Genomic DNA, 24,054 nt, shown 5'->3' on the forward strand with positions numbered 1-24,054 from the left:
TCAATCAAAACATTTTCATTGGGGATATTCAATGCAACGCGAATTTGTTAGACTTCTGGGAGAAGAGTGCCCGTAGCTATTCAATTGCCTGCTAACTAGCACCTTAGGGCTGCTCGCTCTATTTCTGCATGCGGTAATAGCAACGCGGCCGGGACTTAAGTCTGAAAACTGCATCACCCAACTATTGGGTTTACACAGCGCAGGCAGTTCGAATATTTCTTGGCGCTCATCCCGGGAGCTAAACAAACTCGCACTGAATTTAATTCACTTCCTTGTCATTTTATGAATGAAAAGCAACGAAAATTCCACTGTCCCATGAGGCCTGCCCTCTGTTCCACTGCCCCATAAGGCCTGCCCTCTGTTCCACTGCCCCATAAGGCCTGCCCTCTGTTCCCCACTGCCCCATAAGGCCTGCCCTCTGTTCCCCACTGCCCCATAAGGCCTGCCCTCTGTTCCACACTGCCCCATAAGGCCTGCCCTCTGTTCCACACTGCCCCATAAGGCCTGCCCTCTGTTCCACACTGCCCCATAAGGCCTGCCCTCTGTTCCACACTGCCCCATAAGGCCTGCCCTCTGTTCCACTGTCGGCTATCATATGGGAGGATGGTAGGCTGGGATATGTAAAGGGGATTAATGTGACCGAGGAGAGGGCTAGTAGCGGTCAGTTCTTATGCTACAACATCTGCGCAGTGTGTTCATGGTCTGGAGATCGCTGCTTCCTCAAAATATTGAATTATTCACTTACAGGTGCAGCAAAATAAGGTTCTAATTGCTTAGTCCTGTAGATTTGTTACAGAACATTTTTTATTATATACTGTATATTATATATCTGTTAGAAGTTATCAATGTTTTCTGTGACTGTAGAAACTCATGGCTGGAGGCGTCTTGTGCAGGTCGCTGAAATCAGTCTCTACATCCGATGGATTTAGTCATTTCCAGCAGGGGGCGCATTATACCGTATAATACAAAAGTGTTAGTTTCTCCCTAATTATAATGACATATGCACTTATCAAAATGTATTTAAATGTCATAGGAAATGCTCTAAACCTTTGCCATTATCCCCATTGTGGCTTCATGCTGCTTATCCTTTGCCGGTGATGATATTCAGCCCTGCGCTTCCTCTCCCTTACTGTGGGGACACGTGGTCTGATGTTGTATAAGGAGTATAGTAAATTGTTATAGTAAAACTGCTGCAGCCACTTAGCTGCTCTGTGGATCTGGCTTTTCTGTATGGACGGAATGGGTATGTAATATCGGCAGTCGGGATGCCTCCTGTCAAAGTATCGACAGCGGCATCCCCCACCCTCCCCCCATTCCGCGGCTAACAGCTAAGACGCCCCTGGCTTACCTCGTTCAGGCTGTCATAAGTCTGTATTCCGGCGTCGGGATTAAGATAGGCTTCGGGCTTACACCATCTGGATTCAGACCGGCGGCATGCCGTCCACCAGTCTGCTAACTACATCCTGTATGGACAAGTGATGATGAGCAGTATCCATTTATCTCAGACATTGGGCACGATTCTATTCAACGTGAAGTGAATAGCGCCGGGAATCAGCTCTCGGAGCTATTCAATTAATTTGCGCTGCTAAGCCCGACTAAGGATTTTTTTTTTTTCTTCTCATCCCTCCGGGGATGCAGGCAGAAATCCGTCAAAAGTCCAGGCAAGATGCTGTTTTCTGTCGTTAGCGCCGAGAAAACAGCATCTCGCCGGGAAGTTTACTCAGAAAATACCCGTTTAAGGCGCGAGAACGAGCCTTCCCCGACCTAACTTCTCGCAGCGTTGAATAGCTCCGGGAGCTCATTCCTGGCGCTATTCACTTCGCGTTTAATTTGATTGTTCCCATTATATTACATGGAAATGAATCCCAGTTTGCATTTTTATTCATCTCCTGTGTTTAATACTATGATATATCGGACATTATTCTGTTGCTCGTCTTAGTGCTTTGTTTTTTTGCCTCCTGTGATTTGATGTTTGTTTCAAGTAATAATAACGAAGCCAACAGCCACAGCCTCACAATGGGTACATAAAAGTGAAAATTACTATTCAAATGACAAGAGGTGGTATTAGATTCCTTTTATGATGTACACACGGCACATTGACAATAATTGCTAGCCTGGGAGAGCGTACCTCCTTACTAACACTGCCCTTTAATAACTTCTCCTAGATTATTTCTTTTTTAGCTGTCTAATTATATTTTGTAGTGTTGGGCTGTGGAAGTTTACATAAAAACTTACATTTGTCAGCTTTGTTTGTACAGGACAACAAACTCGAGTCCCAGGTCCATAATGCAGCGGAAATTGTGGCACAGTTGCTAACTACACGTTACTATATTTCTAGGACGATACATCCCGTCTCCTAAATCAGTAACTTGAATCACGTGCACGGCCAGTCTAGAAGCAAGTATACTGTCTCTGGCCGTTTCACATCCTCTACCTGCTCACACGCTGCATAAAAAGTTACAGCAGGAACATTTTCCTTGTTATAGGAAACTCTTTGATTTCCCTGAGTTCGTTTGCAGGCCATGCCGTGCAGAAGTACTGTGCTTAGGCTCCTGCTGAGGTGTATGGGGCTTATGAAGGTGACGTGGGGTGGACTAAAGGTGTTCCTAGCAAAGTTTGCACCATTTGCTAGTAAGTGGCCCCAGGTCACGGTAATGCCCAACTGCGCAGATTTCCACTTTACAGTAATGTGGGGTGCGAGGGAAAACGCGTGATCTAATTGTATCAGGAACCCCCAGAATGCACTGCATAATACATTGGTGCCTTATAAATAAATGCGTTCTAGATTACAGTAGTTTACTAGCACAAGGAGGGGGGTGTATGTAGAAACAGCGCAAAATGTCAATCAGCAGCATACAAAAGTTTCCACAGCGACCCCCTCAGATTACCAACATTACCATATTATTGTTAAAGGCATTTAATCTTGACAAACGGAGGTCTCTGTTATAATGACCGTGCATATGAAATAAAAAGAACAATGTGTGTCCTCACTCATCTTCGCTGCAGTTGCACCAAACAGCCCCTCTCTGCGTGCCTGGTCCCCTGATACTCTGCTAGCGCCGGGCGTCTTTTTTCTGTCTTTGTGCCGAAAATGCGATGCGACTAGGACTCGCCAGAAGACACTGCTGATTACTTTGCTATGCGACACTTGTATATCTGTGTGTGACAGCCTCTCAGTCAGCATGCAAAGTGCTAGGATGCAGCATCCGCAGATTTTTTCCACTCCATGGGGTCATTTCAATTGAACCCGATGTGAATAGCACGGGGAAGGGGTTCCCGGAGCTATTCACATCACAGCGCTGTTAGCCCAACTATAGGATTTCTGCTCGCACCCCACATCTCGTTCAATTGTAGTTCCTTTTACAGACTCGGTTGTACGCAGACATACTAGTTCACATATCAAATTAATCAGCACAGTCTCCTGGTGCGACAGTCTCATCACAACGCTAGAGTAGCACAGGACCCGGCAGCTCACTCACGCCAGGCATATCGCGCTGCGTGACGTATTGAAGCTAGATGAGCAGTATTGTAGTATTTTATAAGGTATAGGGGGAGATGTATTATAGCGGCACTTTAAGTGCCGCTATATTGCTTCCTGCTTCGCCTCTTTACCGAGGTGAAGCAGTAACTGAGATGTGTGAAACTCTCATCGGCTGGAGCGGGGGAGCGTTAACTCCCCCCTCCTTCGGCTATCCCCGCTAGAGGTCCCCACCTAGTGCTGATGTGCTGTGTTTCAGTCCCGGCCGGCTCCACCGAGCAAGCGTGGGATCTCGCAAGTATCACAAGATGCCGCGTGCAGCTCTGGAGCCCGCAAGCCACCGCAGCAGGGACAGCGCTGTCCCTGCTGTGTGGATAGGGCATCGCCAGGCTGTAGCTACAGCAGGCGGAACTCAGGCAATCTGACCGTTCATACATGTCCCTGGCTATAGCACCCCTGTCATTTACCGCCTAACCCCCCGATCATACATCGGGAAGAAGTGGTATCAGCGCGATATCGCTTCGGTTCTTAGTACATCTCCCCCATAGTCCCCAAATCACTAGATTAGTTTAGCAGTTCAATCCCAGGCAATGTGCTATTGAACGTAACTGTGATGTGCGGTTGGGAGCATATGCACCTTAATGGTAGCCGGAACATTGCAAGTTTTCCCGCTTTTTAACGTTATGACGACAGAAACCATTGTTTCTAATTACACAATACCCTTTGCAGCTCTTACTACCATTTGCTAGTATTTGGTAGCGTTCGGTTTGTGCTACGGTTTTTGGAACACATCCAGTGCTTATTTACACATTGTGGGGACTTAGGGGGGCTCCATATGCTGTGAACGACGCTAGTGATTGAGCATATTTGTATGTCATGTGCACAGCTCTCTAGCGTTCATTACCAAAACATTTGGCCTTACACTTTGACTTGCCTATTGTATTCCAGTTCAATGGCTCTTGCATGTTTTAAACTTGACTACACAAAATGACTTAAAAAAAACTAATATTATTTTTTATGTATACATTTTTTTTTAGGCTGTCATGCCCATAATAAATCGAAGTTTATCTGTCCAAGGGCGGAATTCAATTGATTCCTGCCCCCATCGCGCCCGACGGAGCTATTCAATTCTTGCTCCTGTCTGGCACGATCAGCTGCCAGCGCTACATTTCAGCTCGCAGCCCCTGGGGGATGAGAGCTGAAATGTGCGAAAAGTGACATGTTTGGGCGCCCAAATATCACTTCGCGATCGCGCCCAGCACTTTGGTCGGGTTTAGCTGCTTTACGCGGCTAAACCCGACCACTTCACGAAAATCTGGAACAATTGCATAGCGGCCCGCGATCTCCTGTCACTTTAGACGGGAGATGCGGGCCGCGAAAACAATTGAATTCCGCCCCAACTTGTTTGAGATTAATTTCTCTTTAATAGCCTGTTGTAGAGAAATGCTTGATACCTGTATGTGCCTTGATCTGCAGTGGGAGTCAGATTTTGGCCAGTGCGGCTGACGCTAGTTTTATGATGCAACAAATTTACATCTTGCCAGCAGGTCAATCGGCAAATAGATTACATCCTTTCCCTATAGATTTGGGGTTTTGCTCAGCTGTTTTCGTGTATAAATAGACTAGAGTAGGCCTGGTCCAACCTGTGGCTCTCCAGCTGTTGTGAGCCTATAAGCCCCAGCATACCCTCCCACCAGTCAGCTGGTAAAGCATTCTGGGACTTGTAGTATCAAAACAGCTGGAAAGACACAAGCTGGCCAGGCTCGGACTAGAGGAATCCTCCATCAATAACAGTCATCCTGGGTGGAGTAGATGGTTGTAGAGCTGGTCAGCATTTTACGCGGTTTGTTGAACATGGCTTTAGTGGAAATGTAGCTGAAATATGTTAACATTTTAAATGGTACATGGAATAGCTCCCAGTTCTATTTACTTTTTATATGAAATTTACTCTTGTTTGAGAGTTGACCATTTTCCTTTATACTGATCACTTCCTGCTTCTGCTGCTCTCTCAGTAGCTTCCTGTAAAATGAAACGGAGGAATCCTTGTAGATTAAATTTATTTATTTATTACCAGTTATTTATATAGCGCACACAGATTCCGCAGCGCTTTACAGAGAATATTTGGCCATTCACATCAGTCCCTGCCCCAGTGGAGCTTACAATCTATGTTCCCTACCACATGCTCACACACATACACACTAGGGTTAATTTTTTGTTGGGACCCAATTAACCTACCAGTATATTTTTGGAGTGTGGGAGGAAAATGCTCTAAAATCCTAAATCTGCTTCATTCAGCTTGTGCTGTGATATCGGCTCTGTGAATATATGGTTTGTACTTGTGGCTGCAGATCCTGTCACTTGTGAGTGGTATGAAGGTATATTCGATTTACAGATTAGGGATAATGACTTTATCAGCACGTTTGCAGGGAGTAATTGGCTATTATAGGTATCTATATGGCGCCATTATAGTTTGGTATTAGCGCATAGTTCATAAACGTAGAGCAAAGGCAGAATGCTGACTATTTTAGAAGTATAAAATAAAAATAACAAGCACATCAATAAAAAAAAATAAAAAAATCTTTTAAAGTTAATGCCTTCTCCTGCGCCATGTCAGGCCTGGTGTTAGGACCAGCGCAAACTGACATAACGCAAGTGTACCGTGTTATTTGGTGGATATTTCTAAAAAGTGTAAAGGCACTGATTTTTTTTTTTGTCCACTAATTTTTAGCTAATTTTGTTTTTGCACAACATTTTTATGCAATTGTTTTTATAAATATATATGTATTTGGGGCAAAGGAAAAGTGTAAATCATTGTATGGTTAAGCTTTCTAGCATCCTGCACGTAATCAGTGAGGAGTGCATATTTTAATTTTGAAGGGCAACATTTTAGAGATGATATCGCTATAGCTACTGTAGCACGTATAAAATTTTGCCCTTCAAAATTAAAATATGCCCCCCTCACTGATTTATGTGCAGGATACCAGAATGAACACTATGGATAAGACTGTTCCTCTTTAAACCATTGCAACATTCGGCACACATATAGGGCGAGTCTAGTCCATAGGAGAGAGGTCAGAGGTGAGCCTCAGAATAACACTAACCGTAGTGTACAGTGAACATGCCCCACTAAGCTTACTACATTTATTTATTTTTGGATGCTTTGGGCGGAATGAAATTGTTTCAACCCCCCCTTCACGCCCGATGGAGCTATTCAATTGTAGCTCCTGTCTGGTGCGTTCAACTGGCGGCGCCAGCATTTCAGCTCGCACCCCCCAGGGGATGGGAGATGAAATGCGTGAAAGTGACCCGTTTGGGGCGTCTAAACGGCACTTTTCGCGATCGTGCCCAGCATTTGGGTCAAGTATAGTCGTTTAACGTGGCTAAACCCAGACCTCTTTGGGCGCGATGGACGCGAGATCGGGCGCTATTAAACAATTGAATCCCGCCCTTTGTATCTCTAGCTGCTAAAGTATTTCAATGGTTAATGGGCAGCACAGTTACACAATGGTTAGCATTGCTACCTCACAACTGAGGTCATGGGGTTTTGTATCCAAAAAGAAAATTCCATCAGTATCAGGAATTTTTTTTTTTTTTTTTTCTCGGTTATATTTTCACACGGTAACGCCGGGAATGATTCCTGACAGCCGTGTGGTGCGTGGTGTATTTCTGTAGGCGGTGGGAAAGTAGAGTGGTTGATGATAAGTAATGAGCGTTTGGAGGAAGAGGATGCCAAGAGTTCTCTTGCATTCGCTGAGGACAATCCAGTCACCTTGGCAATAACGTAAGAAGGGAAACCAACGCTTAACACTGAGAATAAAGGGCATCCTGTGATTCGCGTTATCCCCAGGTCCGGAGACAATTGTGCAGAAAATGCAGAAGAGGGAACATTACGGAACAGAGATCTGACAAGTCGTTAAACCTGCTCTTATGCTCCCAAAGATTTGTTGCGCTGTTGATGTACCCGTACAAAGCCATTTCCTTCTAAACAGACCGAAAAATAAAGCTGCTGCTTTGAAGCCAGTTGTAAATCTTACACTCCTGTGGCTGTAAATAAAAGCGGTTACAATGGCTGCTCTCCTTATAAGTGGCCTGTCGCTGGTAACTAATGCTGTTTCCTGCCATCCTCAGGGTTTCATAGGCACCTCTTCAGCTTTATAGTCTGTGATGAGAGAGAATTTAAAATGCTAAATGTTTCCAGGTCCTCACACACAGCATAGTGGCAAGAGTCTTAATCTGTACATTGTATTAATGGAAGTGGCATCTGCAATAGTGCCGCCTAGTGGTCACATGTGGAGATGCTTGCACTGTATGTGTTACATAGGATTATTCTTTTTGCCCACCTACTTACATTTATTGGCACGCATATACTTATTCTTCTGCCAGATCCGGTGCTTTAACTGCCTGGCTTCATTCGATGCCTTTTGTTCACAACGGAATACTGTACAGTCGTTACCCAGGCCTACATAGCCCACTGTATTCAATACAATTGAGCATCATAAATAAGCCTGGTGATGTACATTACCGAGAAACGTAAAGGAGGGAATACAGTTGTCGTTTTGGGTGGCGATAATTAATAGGCGCCCGATAGAGCAATTCAGTTGTTTTGGGCGCCCAAAAGTACGTCTAAAGTTCCTGGTTAGGGCGTCCAAACTACCGACTTCACGCACATTTACACTCGCCACATCAGGATGCTGTGAGCAAAAAAATGTCGGCACTGGCACCTCATGCCCCAAACGGAGCAACATTTGAATTGCCCCCCCCTAATAAAAATTAAATCTCCACAAAAAAAGTTAAAAAGACAATGCTGTGCATCCAAAATTTGTATGTAAGTTGCAGGATGTCGTGTATGCGACAATAAATGTAAGTATGGAAGTGGTGGAATACTTTGGCTGTGCTTCCTAGGTCCTCCCTCATCGTGCTATGTACGTAGTGCTATGAGAAATTTAAAAATAATCTATTTAACATAATGTGTCCTTGGTGGGAAGGATACAAACATGGCACTTGTGATTAAAATAAATTCTTGCATGATTTGCAGTTCTAATTGAATGACCACTAGCAAAATTTAATTTGAATGTCTTTTTGAAGTTGCTGGGTGGCGAGGAGCTCAGTGTCCCTCCTGGTAATGGCAGGGTTGTTTGCTGCAAGCATCTGAAGCATGCTTAGAAAATTGGGTATTTTTGTCATTACTGTTGGGCGTCAGCGGTTTAGATGTAGTGGAGCTGAAGTGCTCCAGATGACTGGGGGGGGGGGGATTTTTCAGGAGCGTCGCCGCCTGTAACGACCTCTCATTTATTTCCCTTTCAGATCTTGGTGACCTGTAGCTGATGAGAGGTTAGGGAGGTCCAGAATGACGGCTGTCACGACAGACTATGACCACATTGAGATACAGCAGCAGTACAGCGATGTCAACAATCGCTGGGACGACGAATGGGACAACGAGAATAGCTCTGCCCGACTGTTTGAGAGGTCCCGCATCAAGGCGTTAGCAGGTACGTGCACCACACACACACACTGTAATGACTGTATATGATGTTGCTGCTCTGTGTGCTTTAAAGCCTCTGAAATGTTCAAGCTGTACAGACTGGTGTAAAGCTGCTAATGTAATTTCCTTTCTGCGCAATGTCTTCATGTGTAACTGACTTGCATGTAACAGACTTGTGATCCAGCCATTTACTTCCTAGGCAAGTGCAGCACTTAATAATTAGCTGGTTTCACTGCACCATGTGAGGTGCTAAGTATTATTCATTTTTACTTCATATAGTACTTCAATTAGATATCCCAACCTATTCTGCTGGGCTGCATTGTGGGGATGGAACGCAAGCATACATTGATTAGAGTGCAGCAACATAATTTGAGACACGAGCTTACAGTCTAATTAGAAAATGGGGAGAAATAGTGAAGGTTCAGGTATATATGTTGTGTACGGCACCAGTCATTTCTTATTCTATGGGCTCGATTCTATTCTGCGCGAAGTGAATAGCGCCGGGAATCAGCTCCCGGAGCCATTCAATACACGGCGCTGCTAAGCCCGACTGAGGATTTCTTCTTGCATCCCTCCGGGGACGCGAGCAGAAATCCAACAAAAGTCCAGGCACGAGGCTGTTTTCTGCCCATCGCGCCGGGAAGTTAGGTTGGGGAATGCCCGTTCTCGCTCCTTAAACAGGGTGTTTAGTCGTGAGAACGGGCATTCTCCGACTAAACACCGCGCCGAATAGAATAACTCCGGGAGCTATCTCCCTGCGCTATTTACATCGCGGGCAATTGAATCGAGCCCTATGTGTGAGATCTTTGTAAAGGACATATACACAATAAGTTTATTCATGCTAGATGGGGCCTTTACTGGCTTTACATAGATGCTTGGTATGAGTTGTGTGTGTGTTTGATTCTACATTATTGTACCCTTCCGGGACTCCCGAGTCCAGTGTGACCATTTTAGGTGGGATTTCTAGTAAATGGGCTTAATCCAAATTCCAGTTGAGGATTTTTACAGACGTCTCTTAAGCTGTCCATACACGCTGCAACCCACAAACACCCACCAGCTGCTTTTGCCATCCTCCATAGCCGACTTGCTCAGTGAGCATAACAGCTGGCAATCCGGTGACCTGGATGTGACGGGCTCAGTGTGACGCCAGGGTGCCAATACAGTGACCAGGCCTGCCAATTCAACTTGGCAGACCAGTTCGTGGGCTACAAACATCAACCACAAAAGTAGATGGTTGCCAAGTGGGCCAAACCACAAATTGCTGTGATTGCAAATGAAAGTGTGTGTGGTATACATCTAAAAATCACTGTATGCTGTACACACTGTTGCACCCAACACGCTGCATTATATAAACCCTGCAACTTTTCATGCGATTTATTGGACGGGCTGGTACTGTTATGTGCCTCCCTGTTTACTGTTAGAAATAAAAAATAAAATAACTAGAATATCATTGTCTTGCAGCACAGTTTTCTGTATACATTTTATTTTCCTGTAGTAGATATGCATCCAAATAACTCGAACCACATGATTTAGAGGGTTGAAATGCGTGATATAGGCGGCTGTGTTAAGGCCATCCCTGCCATCTGTAGTTAACCCTTTGGGTGCCTAGCTCGACTGAAGGATTGATCACCGTATAACCCCTTACCCCCCCCCCCCCCAGCGTGTCAGTTAGGAGGACAGGAGCAGAGCACAGCAGAGGGTGGAGAACTGTGTAAAGAAAGTGAACTTTGGAGCAGAGTATTTCAGGGCTGGGAGGTGCCGTGTGGCTGTCGTCTGTCTAGCTGTGATCGCCCTCTTCTGCTTTCTACGCAGTGCTTACTATATGCTTTTAACCCTCTTGCTGCTAGATGAGAATAAGGGAAGACATGGCAAATTATTATATAATGCTCCAAGTTTTCTAGGGTCTATCTCCCTTGCACTGATGACTACAGCGCTATCATGTTACATATGGAGCAGTGCATTTATACACAAATACTTGGCAAGGCGCCGTGGACACCTTGTGGCACCCTATAAATAAAGGATAGTAATTATAAAAAGACAGCAGGGGAGGGGGAATTGAAATGCTATGGCATGCACAAAGCTAAAACTGGGCTCAGGCTCCGAATCAGGGCCGTCCTGAATTTTTAGAGCGGCCTCCCGGCCAATATATCTGCCAGTCTCTACCCAGCATTAGATTGATTTTCAATCGATTAGGATCGACTAAAATTGAGTGTTAATAAAGTCTCAATAGTCACTTTTCACCAAAGTTTGGAAATAGATAAACGGGTCTATGTACTAAGCCTTGCAGAGAGAATGTACCAACTAATCAGCTCCTAACTGTTATTTTTCAACACACAGCCTGTAAAGTGACAGAAGCTGATTGGTTGGTTTTCTAGATCTCTCCACTTTGGCTTCTATTTATTAAGCCTTGGAGAGAGAGAAAGTTTGTGTTAGAAATATGACAGGAGCAAATTGGCCGGTACTCCACTTTATCTCTTCAAGGCTTGACGCATCTCTCCCAGTGATAAGTTACTGGCTATTGAGACTCTAGGGTAAATTTACTAAAGGTCGATTTTAATCTGTCCTAATCAACATTAAACAAATTTTTAATGCCAAGTAGCTTGACGCAAACTAAATTCACAACGTCTGTATCTATAACGTGAGATCAAGCTGTGGTTTAAAGCACCTTCAAGAAACACACCGGATCTAATTTATAATGCACAGATCTGCCGCATCCTCTGACGTCGCGCTTCTCGACTTACAGGGAGAGATGAGATTTTGCGCCGACTAATTACTTCTTGCGACAATAAGATGTGAGCCAAACGCTCAATATTCTATCATGAAAATTTCACCGTCTTCTGCATACGGCTGGGAAACTTTTTGCTGGTGGAAACTGGTCCATTAGCTTCCAAGCCCCATCGCACAGCAGAAACAAGTGTCCGTCATTGTACCAGCGCAATTCTACTGTGTAATGTGATTTTACAAATATATAAATATTGGGGGATTTCCGTTCTCGACATCAACGCGGTGTGCCGTACCATAATTGCCCATTGTGATTCTGCCGACACTGCTATAAGTTCCAAATGTTGCAGCCGGGCATTGCGGTGATGAATGGCGGGTACACCATGCCGAATTGAATTCCTTCCATGGTGAGGAATGGCTGTTGTCACACTGCCAAATGGCCTGTTCTGCAGGAAGTCTCGGGGGAGACGTTGCGGCATTCCTATTTGCAAAGTTTAGACTAGAGACACTGGTGCATCTGTTTTTTCCAGAACACCACAAAATTATTTTATTTGTATGGATGGGAGGGGAGAGAGAGAGAGACATAACCATGGATAGCTATTCAATTGTTTATGCTGGTGTGCCGCAGGTGCCTTTCACTTATACCATATCACGCCCAAATGCACCGGGTCTAGACGTGTAAAGCAACTTAAACCCATGATAAGCAGACCAGAAATAATGTGCCCATTAGCATGAACAATTGAATAGCTCCTGGGTCACTTCAGATGGGAGATCAGGTGCCCAAAAACAATTGAGTTGGTAGAGTGTGATTATTGAAATGAGAGTGTGTGGAGAGGGTTGCTTGCTTTGCAGAAGAGGGCACCACCATTTCCAGTCCGCGAAATGACAGAAGTTTACCCCAGCTTACATTTGAGAGGTTGGATCGCATTCTTCCTTAAGGTGCCTATCCACTAGACCATTAAAATGAGAAATTGAACTATAACGATATCGATATCGTTCGAAAATCGTTTGAAAATCCTGTGCAGATTGTTTAAAAAATTAGTCTTTTAGACATCGATCATCGTGCAAACATGCTGGTCAAAGCATGTTTGCAGATAATTGATTGTGCCTACACTGAACGACTGCTCATTCAGTGTAGCCACATCACAATGTCGTAATCATGCAGTCTTTTGCCTGTCTTCTAGTGGATAGGCACCTTAACTATGGGTGCGCATTTCAGTAAAGAAGAAAATTTCTAGAGCACTTTGCCTGTTCTTAGTGTGTCTGATCTAAGTCTTAGACACACAAGATTCCACCTTGTAATTGTGACTACATCCCTTGACTCTCAATGAATAAATGAGGATAAATACGCAGGTATTTTAGACAAAAGGACCTAAAATGTTACTTTTGGTAGGTGGTTGACCCTAGTCACACTTAAGGCCCCCATACATCTAACTGCGGATTGCGTGATCCTGCAATCGGAATGGAAATGCCGGCCAGCGGCCATCGATTTTCTGTGATCCATCGCATGATCGGTTCAATTTCACCAATGTGCCAATCACAATCCTATTTTGACCGGGATCGGCAAATCTGTGAAATCCAACATGTTGGATTTCATCGATCCTGCAATGCCTGGTTGCGGGATCGCAACATCACGGCAATCCGTCGCAGATGTATGGGGGCCATTACACTATTCCTCTCATCTGCAGACATAGGTGAACGTTTAGTTCGCAGAGGTGTCTGGAAATACAGGTCTGTTTATTATTTTGTTACTACGAATAATTTTCCATTGTAAAACGTGAGCGTTGCAGAGAGGTTAAAGTGAAGCAAGAAATCAATTTTAATGAGAAAGTTTAAGATGATGATGATGTCACCTTCCGGGCTTTACGGTCTCGTGTCTGGTAAATGATTCTCCAGATCCCATGCTCACTTGCTGTACGTTTGACCTTGAAGCAGAATGTCTCTTCTGTAAGTTTCCCTCACCAGGATCATGACTTTGTGCTGTTTTTTTTTGTTTGTTTCTTTTTGTTTTCTTGTTTTTCCCCTTTTGGCTACTTTTGGCCATGTTTTGACTTTTTCTAACAAAACAACCCATTAAGTGAATGTTTTGTTAGGTAGTTTAACATTATCGAGCCCTCTGCATATATAAATACGTAATGGAGAAATTGGCATCTGCCAGACTCCCTATTTATAGCACTGAGCGCATACTGGTAATGATTTAAAGACCATGAGGTGCTTTCGTCATTGTAACCAAGAAACGACACCATCTGGTTTTATACTATTGGAACCAATATTAGAGGAATCACCACCCAGCTCCAAATTTTATACTTTGAGTATGATGTAACTGTACGTTCCAAACCCTTTCCTGTATTTTAATTGGCTGTGGTTATAGCAGATCGTCAGGAGATGATCACCACCCGATCCAGGAACGTCGTGTTTTAAGAATACCGTAACTTGTACCCTCTTGTTAGCTATATTAGAGAGAACAGGACTGTAAGGACAATGGTCAGTGTCATGATGTGAACAGGGAATGGAGGCAATCTGGGATCCACAGACGGAGAGTTAGTGGAAGAAACTGGGTTCTTTAATAGAACATTCTTACTCTAACCAATGTAATATTATTGGGGTGCATCAAAAGCGGGGGTCGTTGGGTACAAAGTACCAGAGTCTGGCCAGCCTGTGCCCATGAGCCTGCCAAAGAGGTGTGGCCACACCCCAGCAGCCAATTGTGAGAGAATTCAGAACTTGCCCCCAAGCCCAACATACTTCAAGGAGACCTGACCTTCACGTTTCCGCTAGGCTGTTTCAGCGGGGCGCCACGCCGCGCCCTACCTAAAATGTGCCCTGCTGATCACAGGCTGACGCCTGCAGGTTCTTGGCGCTCCCCTCCTTCTGCACTGCTGTGCCTCTCCCTGCCCCCGCAGTCCCCATCGCAGGTCACAGTGTGCCAGTGGTTGAATAAATGCGTGCGGTGGGGAGAGCTTGGGGGCAACCCAGCATCTCCATGAGTGCTGGGCACGCCTCCTAGAGTGATGGAAAAGGGTACGTGCCGTGAGTCCATGCTGCTTTTCGGTTACACACAGATGTGCCCTCTTTTATGATCGACTTTTCATGGATTCCTGCTTGCTCCCTCAGCAGAGTGCGAGCAGAAATAATGGGCGCCTGCGACACTCGCGTACGTCTGTAGAAGCAATTAAAGAGCTCCCGTGGGTAATGGACACCCAAAAAACAATTTAAACCCCCCTGCCCCACACACACACTGAGTAGCCTTTACGTGTTCTCTCACATCTCAGTTAATTACAAAGTACCATGATGTTGCATGTCAGACAAAGCTGCTGTATGATAAGCGAGTTGAGAAACGTAGCTATGCGTTATGCTGGGCATACACTATACAATTATTGGGCCAATCTGCCCAATATCGGGGGGGAATAAGGGCCAATACACTGATATAGCCCGCAGTGTATGCCTGCAATATGTGCTGGGTGTGAGGCTGCCAGGTGAAATGTATGTCGCTCTCACAGGCATTTTATCTGGCCGTGTATGCCCAGCATGAGTTTAAGGCAGCCTGTTATCTACATTCCCTCCTAATATCTAAATAGAGCCCTGTTTGCTGCAATTACATTTAATTGTGGGTGAAACTGAACTTCATCACTCACTGATATCATGGATGTTTTCCTTCAGTCTGCAGCTGTCCCCTTTATGGTGATTTATCGCCGCTTCCTCAGGAATGTTGTAGTTTCTGGAGAACGTGAATAATGCGAATGTTGTAGACGGCGCTGAATAAGCAGAAATAATTGTAGTGTAAAACATAAAATTGTTCTTTTCTTTGACGCACTTTTTTTTCTTCAGTATTTTATACAGAACAAATCCCCTTTTCTTGTGATCGTGTCATTCTGACCCTGATTTATGGGCAGTACACACTAGACGTTATGTCGCTCAATCCGTCCTGATCAAACGACATGTCGGCAACATCGTCTAGTGCACAGGTTCTCAAACTCGGTCCTCAGGACCCCAAACAGTGCATGTTTTCCAGGTCTCCTCACAGAAACATAAGTGAAATAATTGGCTCCACCTGTGGATCTTTTAAAACGTGTCAGTGAGTAATGACTACACCTGTGCACCTGCTGGGTGACCTGGAAAACGTGACCTGTGTGGGATCCTGAGGACAGAGTTTGAGAACCACTGGGTTAGTGTGTACGCTCCTAGTGTTCACTCTAGCTCTGGCGGCAGGCGGGGTGCCGGAGCTAGAGGGGGCACTTCTGCACGCGCCTTCTACACTCCATGTTAGTGACGATGCGCGGTCCCGCACATTGTCAGCGTCATCGCACGTCGGACCTGCATGCAGGTGCGATGGGCGACCTAGTCAGCGATGGCCATGCTAACGGATGCCCCCCGCCGTCGCGATGTCGCTTCCGACATTCCGCAAGTGTGTATGCACTTGCCAATACCAGGACCCCCGCCAGGTCTTGTCGCACTACAGGTCAGCTGGGTGGGTACACATCGTTAAATGTGTACCCAGCTTTAGAGTTGAGGACAATACCAGATGGATCTTGTGTGTGTTCCTTAGCAAGCTGCGCATTTCTCGGAGCGTGCATATGGATCTTGGAGCAATTGTTGGCGATTCCAAGTCTTGGTCCAACAGATCAGGTGGAATTGATGGGCATCTGGGCCGTCACATATAGGATAGGTTAGCCATGGGCGTGTAGACAGAACTTCTGTGGATTTCTCAGAGATGAGTGCATGCAAAGATGCGTCTGACCAAGGATGGGCTGGTGCTAATGCGTGCTGCTGATAAAGATGGCGGCTGCCGGCGGATGGATGGAGGTGGCGCAGTCACACAGATGCCACCGTCTTTGAGATTTGCTTTTATTTCTATACATGTACGACTCTGAAGCGCCCCATTTTGGGCCCAGTGACCGGTACACATTGCCTGCACACGTCATGGATATTGGTTGGGTTTACAAAATGGCTGCCCTGTCTCTAAGGGATGGCTACGCTTTCCCCTTTAGAGAATTCACTGCAAGAACGTCCTATCCCAAATAATGAAAGAGAAGTATTAGCAAAGTACTTAATATTCTGACCTAATTTTCAGCCTGTTTTTGGGAACAAACAACAATGTATATGCTTGTGTAGTGAGTGATAAATTTAATATTTGATTTTAGTGTTTTTCTAAATATCCTGTAATATTTTCCCCTGTATACGTATTACGTGTGATGTGATGATTCTGGCAAAGTCTATTATCTGTGCAGTGAACGTATTTACAAGCTGCATTGCCTGCGATTTGCCCACCAGCTTCCTGGTAGGACAGTGGGCCTGATTCAGAGCCGGACGCTCCCGCAGCTTTAGCAAGTGACCAGGTGATGGTCGCGATGGTCACGACCATCGCTGCTTGCTACGAGTCCCTTGTTGTAGGGTCTCATTTCCGCAAGCCCCGGTGAGCTTCTTGCTCTAATAGAGCCGGAAGCTCACCCACTGACATCACTCGTGATGTCAGTGGGGCCGCCCCCAAACTGCAGGCGTTCCTTCGGGAACGCCTCCGTTTGGCCAGCCACCCCCCCCTGCCCGCCTCCAAAATGGGGCAAGCTGTCAATCACAATCGACAGCTTCCCCGCTTTGGTGCGAGACCCGTAGCGACGGAGCGCCCGTCGCTGGCCGGGTCTCACGCATGCACATGCCGGAGCCGGCTCCGGCATGCGCAGTGGGGGACCGTCGACCCGCTTGCGAGCGGTTCTGAATCAGGCCCAGTGTATAGAACCTTCGGATGGCAGCAATTTGCTGCATTGCAGGGTAAGAAGAGGGGAGAGGAAATACACTCGGTGTATTTAGGTATGCATGATTTTTAGTTACTTACTTTAAGTTTTATTCCTAGAAAATCTCTTCTAGGAAGTAGTAGAAGACTCCACACACCCTCCATTTTAATGTGACTTACATTGCAGTCCTCCTTTTAATCATTAAAATTGGGAAATATGTTCTCCATACTTATCCTTAAGTTTACAGTGTGATTTTTCTTTCCAGAAACCATATCACCTAAATGGCTGTACAGTGCGCCGGGCTGGGCCGGCTGTACAGTGCGCCGGGCTGGGCCGGCTGTACAGTGCGCCGGGCTGGGCCGGCTGTACAGTGCGCCGGGCTGGGCCGGCTGTACAGTGCGCCGGGCTGGGCCGGCTGTACAGTGCGCCGGGCTGGGCCGGCTGTACAGTGCGCTGGGCCGGCTGTACAGTGCAATTGAATGCACTACAGTGTAGTTATCAAGGCATCTGAATGCTTAAAAGTATTTTATAGGGAACATTGCACAACGCCACTGTCATTTATTCCTGCAAGGCCCTCTGGATAAAATGGGGTCTACCCTGATTTCAGACCTACGGTTACTGAATTGGAGGCGCGCTGTCCAGATCAGAAGAGTTTGATGACGCCCTTTGGAAGCGATAAGAAACTATTTTGTAGTGGTCTGTGGAGAAATAGAACACACTTTTTAAAACCAGGTTAAACGTCCAAATAAAATTGATATCCAGCTATTAAGTCATGTTAAATGTGACCGCACCCAGTGCTGAGACTTAAATCAAAGTATTTGCTTTCGGCATTTTTGCCATTATGAAGATCAATTACATCTAATTAAATTGTATTCTTGAATGTTCATGGCAGTAAATTCAACAAATAAAGCATTACAGAAATGTATTACACTACATCTACGTTATACAGACTCTCCGTGTACATGTTGTTCAAATGTTTTTTTGGTATTTTATTTTTATCAAGCGCTTAACATTTGAACAAAAGACACAGACAAATGTCTCCTTATCTTGACTGAGCTGGAGCAGAATCCGGTATGTTTGCTGCATTCCCTTAGGTAGAGGAAATCTGTGAAATAAGACTGCAGGAGATTCATGTCTTGGAGGGGCCAGTTTCCGCAATGTAGCCCATCTTATTATTGGAGTGTTTCCTTCAGTCGTCATTCCCATGGCTGTCCAAATCCTCCAGAGATAAACAGGATGTCTTCCTGGCCTTTCCCTTGGTCTTTTTTTTTTTTTTTTCTTCTTCTGCATCTGATGGTCATTGTCTCACAGCGTTCTGATGACACTTCAAGAACATCTGCTGAATAGATTTAGATACTTCTATTTTTACCTCCTATTGACCACTTAAGACATAGGCATATTCCCAATTACGATCAGCTTCGACCGGTCATCATTCACGGTCCAAAATATCCCTTTGAAAGTGGATGTAGAGTGCATCTTGTTTAGAGCATGATGATCAATGATCTCTGACATGCTGGTATTTTAGGGCCATAAACTATACAATTTGCTTGTAAACTACAGTAAGAAACTCATCAGCCCATATTAAGAAAGTGCAATGTGATGTATGGAAAGGCTACAGCATGGGTTCCCAGCCACGGTCCTCAAGGCACACTAACAGTCCAGGTTTTAAGGATAGCCATAGTTGAGTACAGGTGACTTAATTAGTACCTTAGTTATTTTGATTTAACCATCTGTGCTTAAGCATGGATATCACTAAAACCAGGACTGTTAGTGTGCCTTGAGGACCGAGGTTGGGAATCGCTGATCTACAGGTTCTATACAGGTAGTCCTAAACTAAAATATCCAAGCGAATTCTGGATTATATATAATTAAACATTAAATATTTGAAGGTTTTGATTAAAAAGTTGGAACACTCTGGGTTATAAATACTTCTATATAGTAGGTAGGTCGGTTTCGCAGTAGAAGATAGGGATCTCATAGGTGCGTCTGTGACTGTAGAATTGCAGCAAGAGTATTTCTGGATATAAATCATCCAACACTGTAATAATTCACTTCTCATTTATTACTCCGATATTGGTAGATTGTGTATCGTGAAAGCTGTTTCCAATAATATAAATAAATGACGCGTTTCATGGGTCGCTGCCGGCTTCACATACAAGCTGCGTTGTGGCGCTGCTTGGTCCATCCGGGACTGCTCTATTAATGAGGCTGTCTTGCATTACTACAGTGCAGATTGTATGCGACTTCCTACTTAGACCATTCCTGGTCATCTACTTGTACTGCTGAACCATTTAGTTTCTCATCTGATGAGCAGACTGTGACCCGTGAAACGCGTCATTGGTATCGTTGGAAACTCTTAACTGCTGTTATGAAACACCATCTACTCCAATAGAAGTGCTGTGGATTTTGAAATTCTACTAGGTCGGTTTGCATGACACGATGAGACAACGTGATGTTTTCTGGTTGATATAAAGCTTTAAGTCCGGGGTGGTTTTATTAGAGGCTGTCAGGTTATGGTAGGTCTTGTAGTTGCTCAGCTGCAGCTGTCTAGCTATAATGGATGCATTGATGAAATTTATAGTTCACTCTAATGTAGGAAAAAGGAAATTTTACCAAACGGAGTGAGGTTTTTGTTTCCCACTAACAGCGGTTGTGGTCTGTTTTGCCGACATTGACCATGTCCTCATTCATCATGTCAGCAGTGATGAAATGTCAAAACGAGTAGAATGTCGTCAAAACGTACCTGATAGTCTAGCTGTATATTTTTTGTGGCTGGCTGTGACGTCCTTATGATTTCTGGCTCATCATGCAATGGTTCTGGCGGTGAGTATCCATCCCACTAGTGCCTAACCTAATACTCCACTGCAATGGTTCTGGAGGTGAGTATCCATCACACTAGTGCCTAACCTAATCCTCCGCTGCAATGGTTCTGGCGGTGAGTATCCATCCCACTAGTGCCTAACCTAATACTCCGCTGCAATGGTTCTGGCAGGGAGTATCCATCCCACTAGTGCCTAACCTAATACTCCGCTGCAATGGTTCTGGCGGTGAGTATCCATCCCACTAGTGCCTAACCTAATCCTCCGCTGCAATGGTTCTGGCGGTGAGTATCCATCCCACTAGTGCCTAACCTAATACTCCGCTGCAATGGTTCTGGCAGTGAGTATCCATCCCACTAGTGCCTAACCTAATCCTCTGCTGCAATGGTTCTGGCGGTGAGTATCCATCCCACTAGTGCCTAACCTAATACTCCGCTGCAATGGTTCTGGCGGTGAGTATCCATCCCACTAGTGCCTAACCTAATACTCCGCTGCAATGGTTCTGGCGGTGAGTATCCATCCCACTAGTGCCTAACCTAATCCTCTGCTGCAATGGTTCTGGTGGTGAGTATCCATCCCACTAGTGCCTAACCTAATCCTCCACTACCACAACCGAGCCCTAACCCTCCATTACCTGCAGAATGTCGACATTTTAACAATGTCGACAACAACTATTGACACTGTGGTTTTGACATTCTGAATATCAACATTTGGGGGGGGATTGGTCAGCCGCAGGGCTTACCACAAGGCTGCAGCTCCCCGAATTTAACACCCAGAGCTATTCATCTTTGCAGCCTATTTTCTCACGCAGGAAGCCCTGTGACTACCGTGTGGTAACCCATGGGTTCTGGATTAAGTGCCAGGAGCTATTGTTTAACCGCTCACGGGCAGCCGTGGTAAGCCCCAAATGCCCTACTTACCGCAGATTTCAGTTCACATCACAGACTGTTGTGAACAGAAATCCGTGTGAAGTGCAGCCAAGTGGACTTTAATTGATTTAGCCCCGGGCACTTGTGGTAAGTGCCGCTGGTAACTTAATTGAGCCCTATGACTGCATCTCCTAAGAGCAGTGTGCCTTGTGTGCCTGCTGCTCCAGTCGTTGGGTGGAAGAAGTGTTACTAGTAAGAATTGTCTAAATGAAGATAAAATATAGTGCACAATAATCCGCACCTGTAAGAGAATGCCATTGTACAGTTTGAATGTTTCTTTGAAACTCAAGTTGAGTTTCAGCTGCATATTTTGTACAATGATGTCTTTTTAATTGTCAAACTGCCAAAGCAGCGGCTCACCTCTATTTCAACAAAACACTTACATGATAATCTGCTCGTGTATCCACAAAAACAAATTTGCCTCCCCTGTGTAAACTCGTATTCCCTTCCATCAGCTGGACACTGAGCCATGCCTCTTTGTATTGTTAAATACATGTGGCAGGGTGGCCGAGCTGGCTTTTAATACCACATGAAAAAAAAAAAAAAGATATCTATTGATTGAAGAGAAAATCATCTTAGCTGAGTGTACAAGGCCGGAGGGATGCTGCTGAATAATGAACGAGCAGGCAGCGCTGCGGAGTGCCTGAGCGCGCAAGGTCAGACCCAGAAGGACATGTGAAGGATTCACTTGATATAGGAGAGGAACATTAAACCACAATAGCACGTTAGCAGATGTCTGTCTCACTGTACATTTAATCACTTCACAATCCTCGGGGCTATTACATCTGCAGCTTAAACATGGAATCTGAATTAAATGTGCTATTGGTGAGCCAGTAGTCGTGGCATGTATGGACGTCTCTGCTTGTTTCTGAACCTAGAGAACAAAAAATGGAGAAGGGGGAGGGGGGTCCTTGTAGCCCAAATGTTGCTAACCGCTTTACACCCCTTTATATACACGTTAAAAGATTTACGGAAAAGCAAATGGCCTTTTGATACCGATTTAATAAATGGATGTTTCCCACTTTTTAGAACACATGGTATAATGTTACTAATTAAGTTCTAGGGAAAAATGTAACCCCCGCTGTACGAAATAGTAGCGGGAGATGTACTAAGCCTTGGAAAGTGATAAAGTGGAGAGAGAGAAAGTACAAACCAATCAGCTCCTGTCAGTTTACAGGCTGACAGGGGCAGATGTATTAAGCTCTGGAAAGTTATAAGGTGTAGAGTGATAAACGACCAACCAATCAGCTCCTAACTGTCATGTTGCAGACTGTGTTTGAAAAATGACAGGGGTTGGTTGGTTGTTTATCACTCTCCACTTTATTACTTTCCAGAGCTTAATGACAGGAGCTGATTGGTTGGTACTTTATCTCTCCCACTTTATCTGTCTCCAAGGCTTAGTACATCTACTCCGTAGCCACAGGTGAATTCTGTGATGATATAACTGTACAGTGAAACGGAGGTGACTTATAATACCCTTTTTTTTTTTTTCACTAGACATACTATATATTTGAAACTATTACTTATGGCCTGATCCTCTGCAGCAGTGTAGTGAGACCCCATATGTGTGTAATATCTCTGCTCTATGCAGTATTCGCACTTCTCAGTCCGCATCGGTTTTGGATATTTCTCTGATGACATTAGGGCGGAAATGCTCGCATGGTGATTACGGGGAGATGTATCAAACTTTAGAGAGCGATAAAGTGGAGAAGTTGCCTAAATCACCCGATCAGCTTCCGACTGTCCATTATCTAGCACAGTCTGAAATGACACAAGCTGATTGGCTGGTTTTGGCAACTTTTCTACTTTCTCTATAAGGCTTTATACATCCGGTCCTAGGTCTTTCAGGAGATATGAATTTGTGAGTCAAGTGGGGATATATACTAAGCAATTGCTTTTCAAAACCGCCTCTTGTTGTTAGTTCTGGCTGTGGCATTAAGATCGGCAATAATGTTACAGGCAAAACATTGCTGGTTTGGGCATTTAATATTATTGACCTTTTAAATCTCGCGCCCCGAAACCGCTGACAAATGCCGCTTAGTATATTTGACCCCAACTCTTCTTTCTGTAGCAGGTGGCATATCGTGTAATGGTATCCTATTCAAATAATAATTTAAATTAATATAATTCTCCACAGGGGGTCTGCAGCACTTTACAACGTACATAAACAGGAACATTATGAAGAGAGAGACACACACAAAAAGTGACTTGCAAACCAAGGACAAACATTGCTGCATCAGCAGTCATAAGACCCAAATTATCAACGGGGCGGCCGAACCCAAAGGTTTTGGGCCGTTGTTGGCAGTGGGGAAGAGGTAATAATATAAGTCAGGGAAGGAAAATCCCAAAACTGAAGAGGGCCCTGCTCGTGAGAGCTTACAATTTAAATAGGAGTCTATATAAGACAGAAATACAGTGATCACAGAATTGTTTTGATTCACAATATTTATTAAAAATAATAATAAAATCACGATCGTAAAGTTTTGACTAATACATCAGGGTCGATTACATAATAAACAGGTGATCAGCAATGATGATATTAGCAGAGTGTCCAGATGAACACATTGGTCAACCCAACCACAATATATGAAAATGGTCTGCTGAGTTAGGAACTCAAGTTCTAAATGATATTTAATTGGATGAAATCCAGGAGACTAATGTCCATAAAGGAGGCTCATTCACTATGCAGCAGCAGGGCGTAGTTTTGTGGTATATTCTCCAAATTGTAGGCACAAGTCAATATGACGTGTGTAGCAACGGAGGCTGGAAGATGCCAAGAATTAGGCAGTTTTAGTCTAGGGGACAGATGAGAGAAGGAGGAACACAGATTCTTTATTAGGGTAAAAATGGGCGTTTGTTTACACTGATCATTTGGGAAGTCTGTCAGTAATGAGGA

At 44.7% G+C, this 24,054-nt stretch overlaps 1 protein-coding gene across 1 annotated transcript in view; it reads left to right on the forward strand.

Moving 5' to 3' along the window:
- Positions 1–24,054, forward strand: part of SPTBN1 (spectrin beta, non-erythrocytic 1) — a 187,540-nt gene that overhangs the window by 43,629 nt on the left and 119,857 nt on the right. Inside the window, exon 2 of the mRNA XM_088478000.1 lies at positions 8,783–8,967. Coding sequence (XP_088334126.1) covers positions 8,826–8,967 — 142 coding nt within the window. The 5' untranslated portion in view covers positions 8,783–8,825. The remainder of the gene's footprint in view (positions 1–8,782; positions 8,968–24,054) is intronic.

The sequence above is a fragment of the Taudactylus pleione genome, unplaced genomic scaffold (assembly GCF_031769625.1).
Source record: "Taudactylus pleione unplaced genomic scaffold, aTauple2 ptg000206l, whole genome shotgun sequence".
NCBI classification, from domain to species: Eukaryota; Metazoa; Chordata; class Amphibia; order Anura; family Myobatrachidae; genus Taudactylus; species Taudactylus pleione.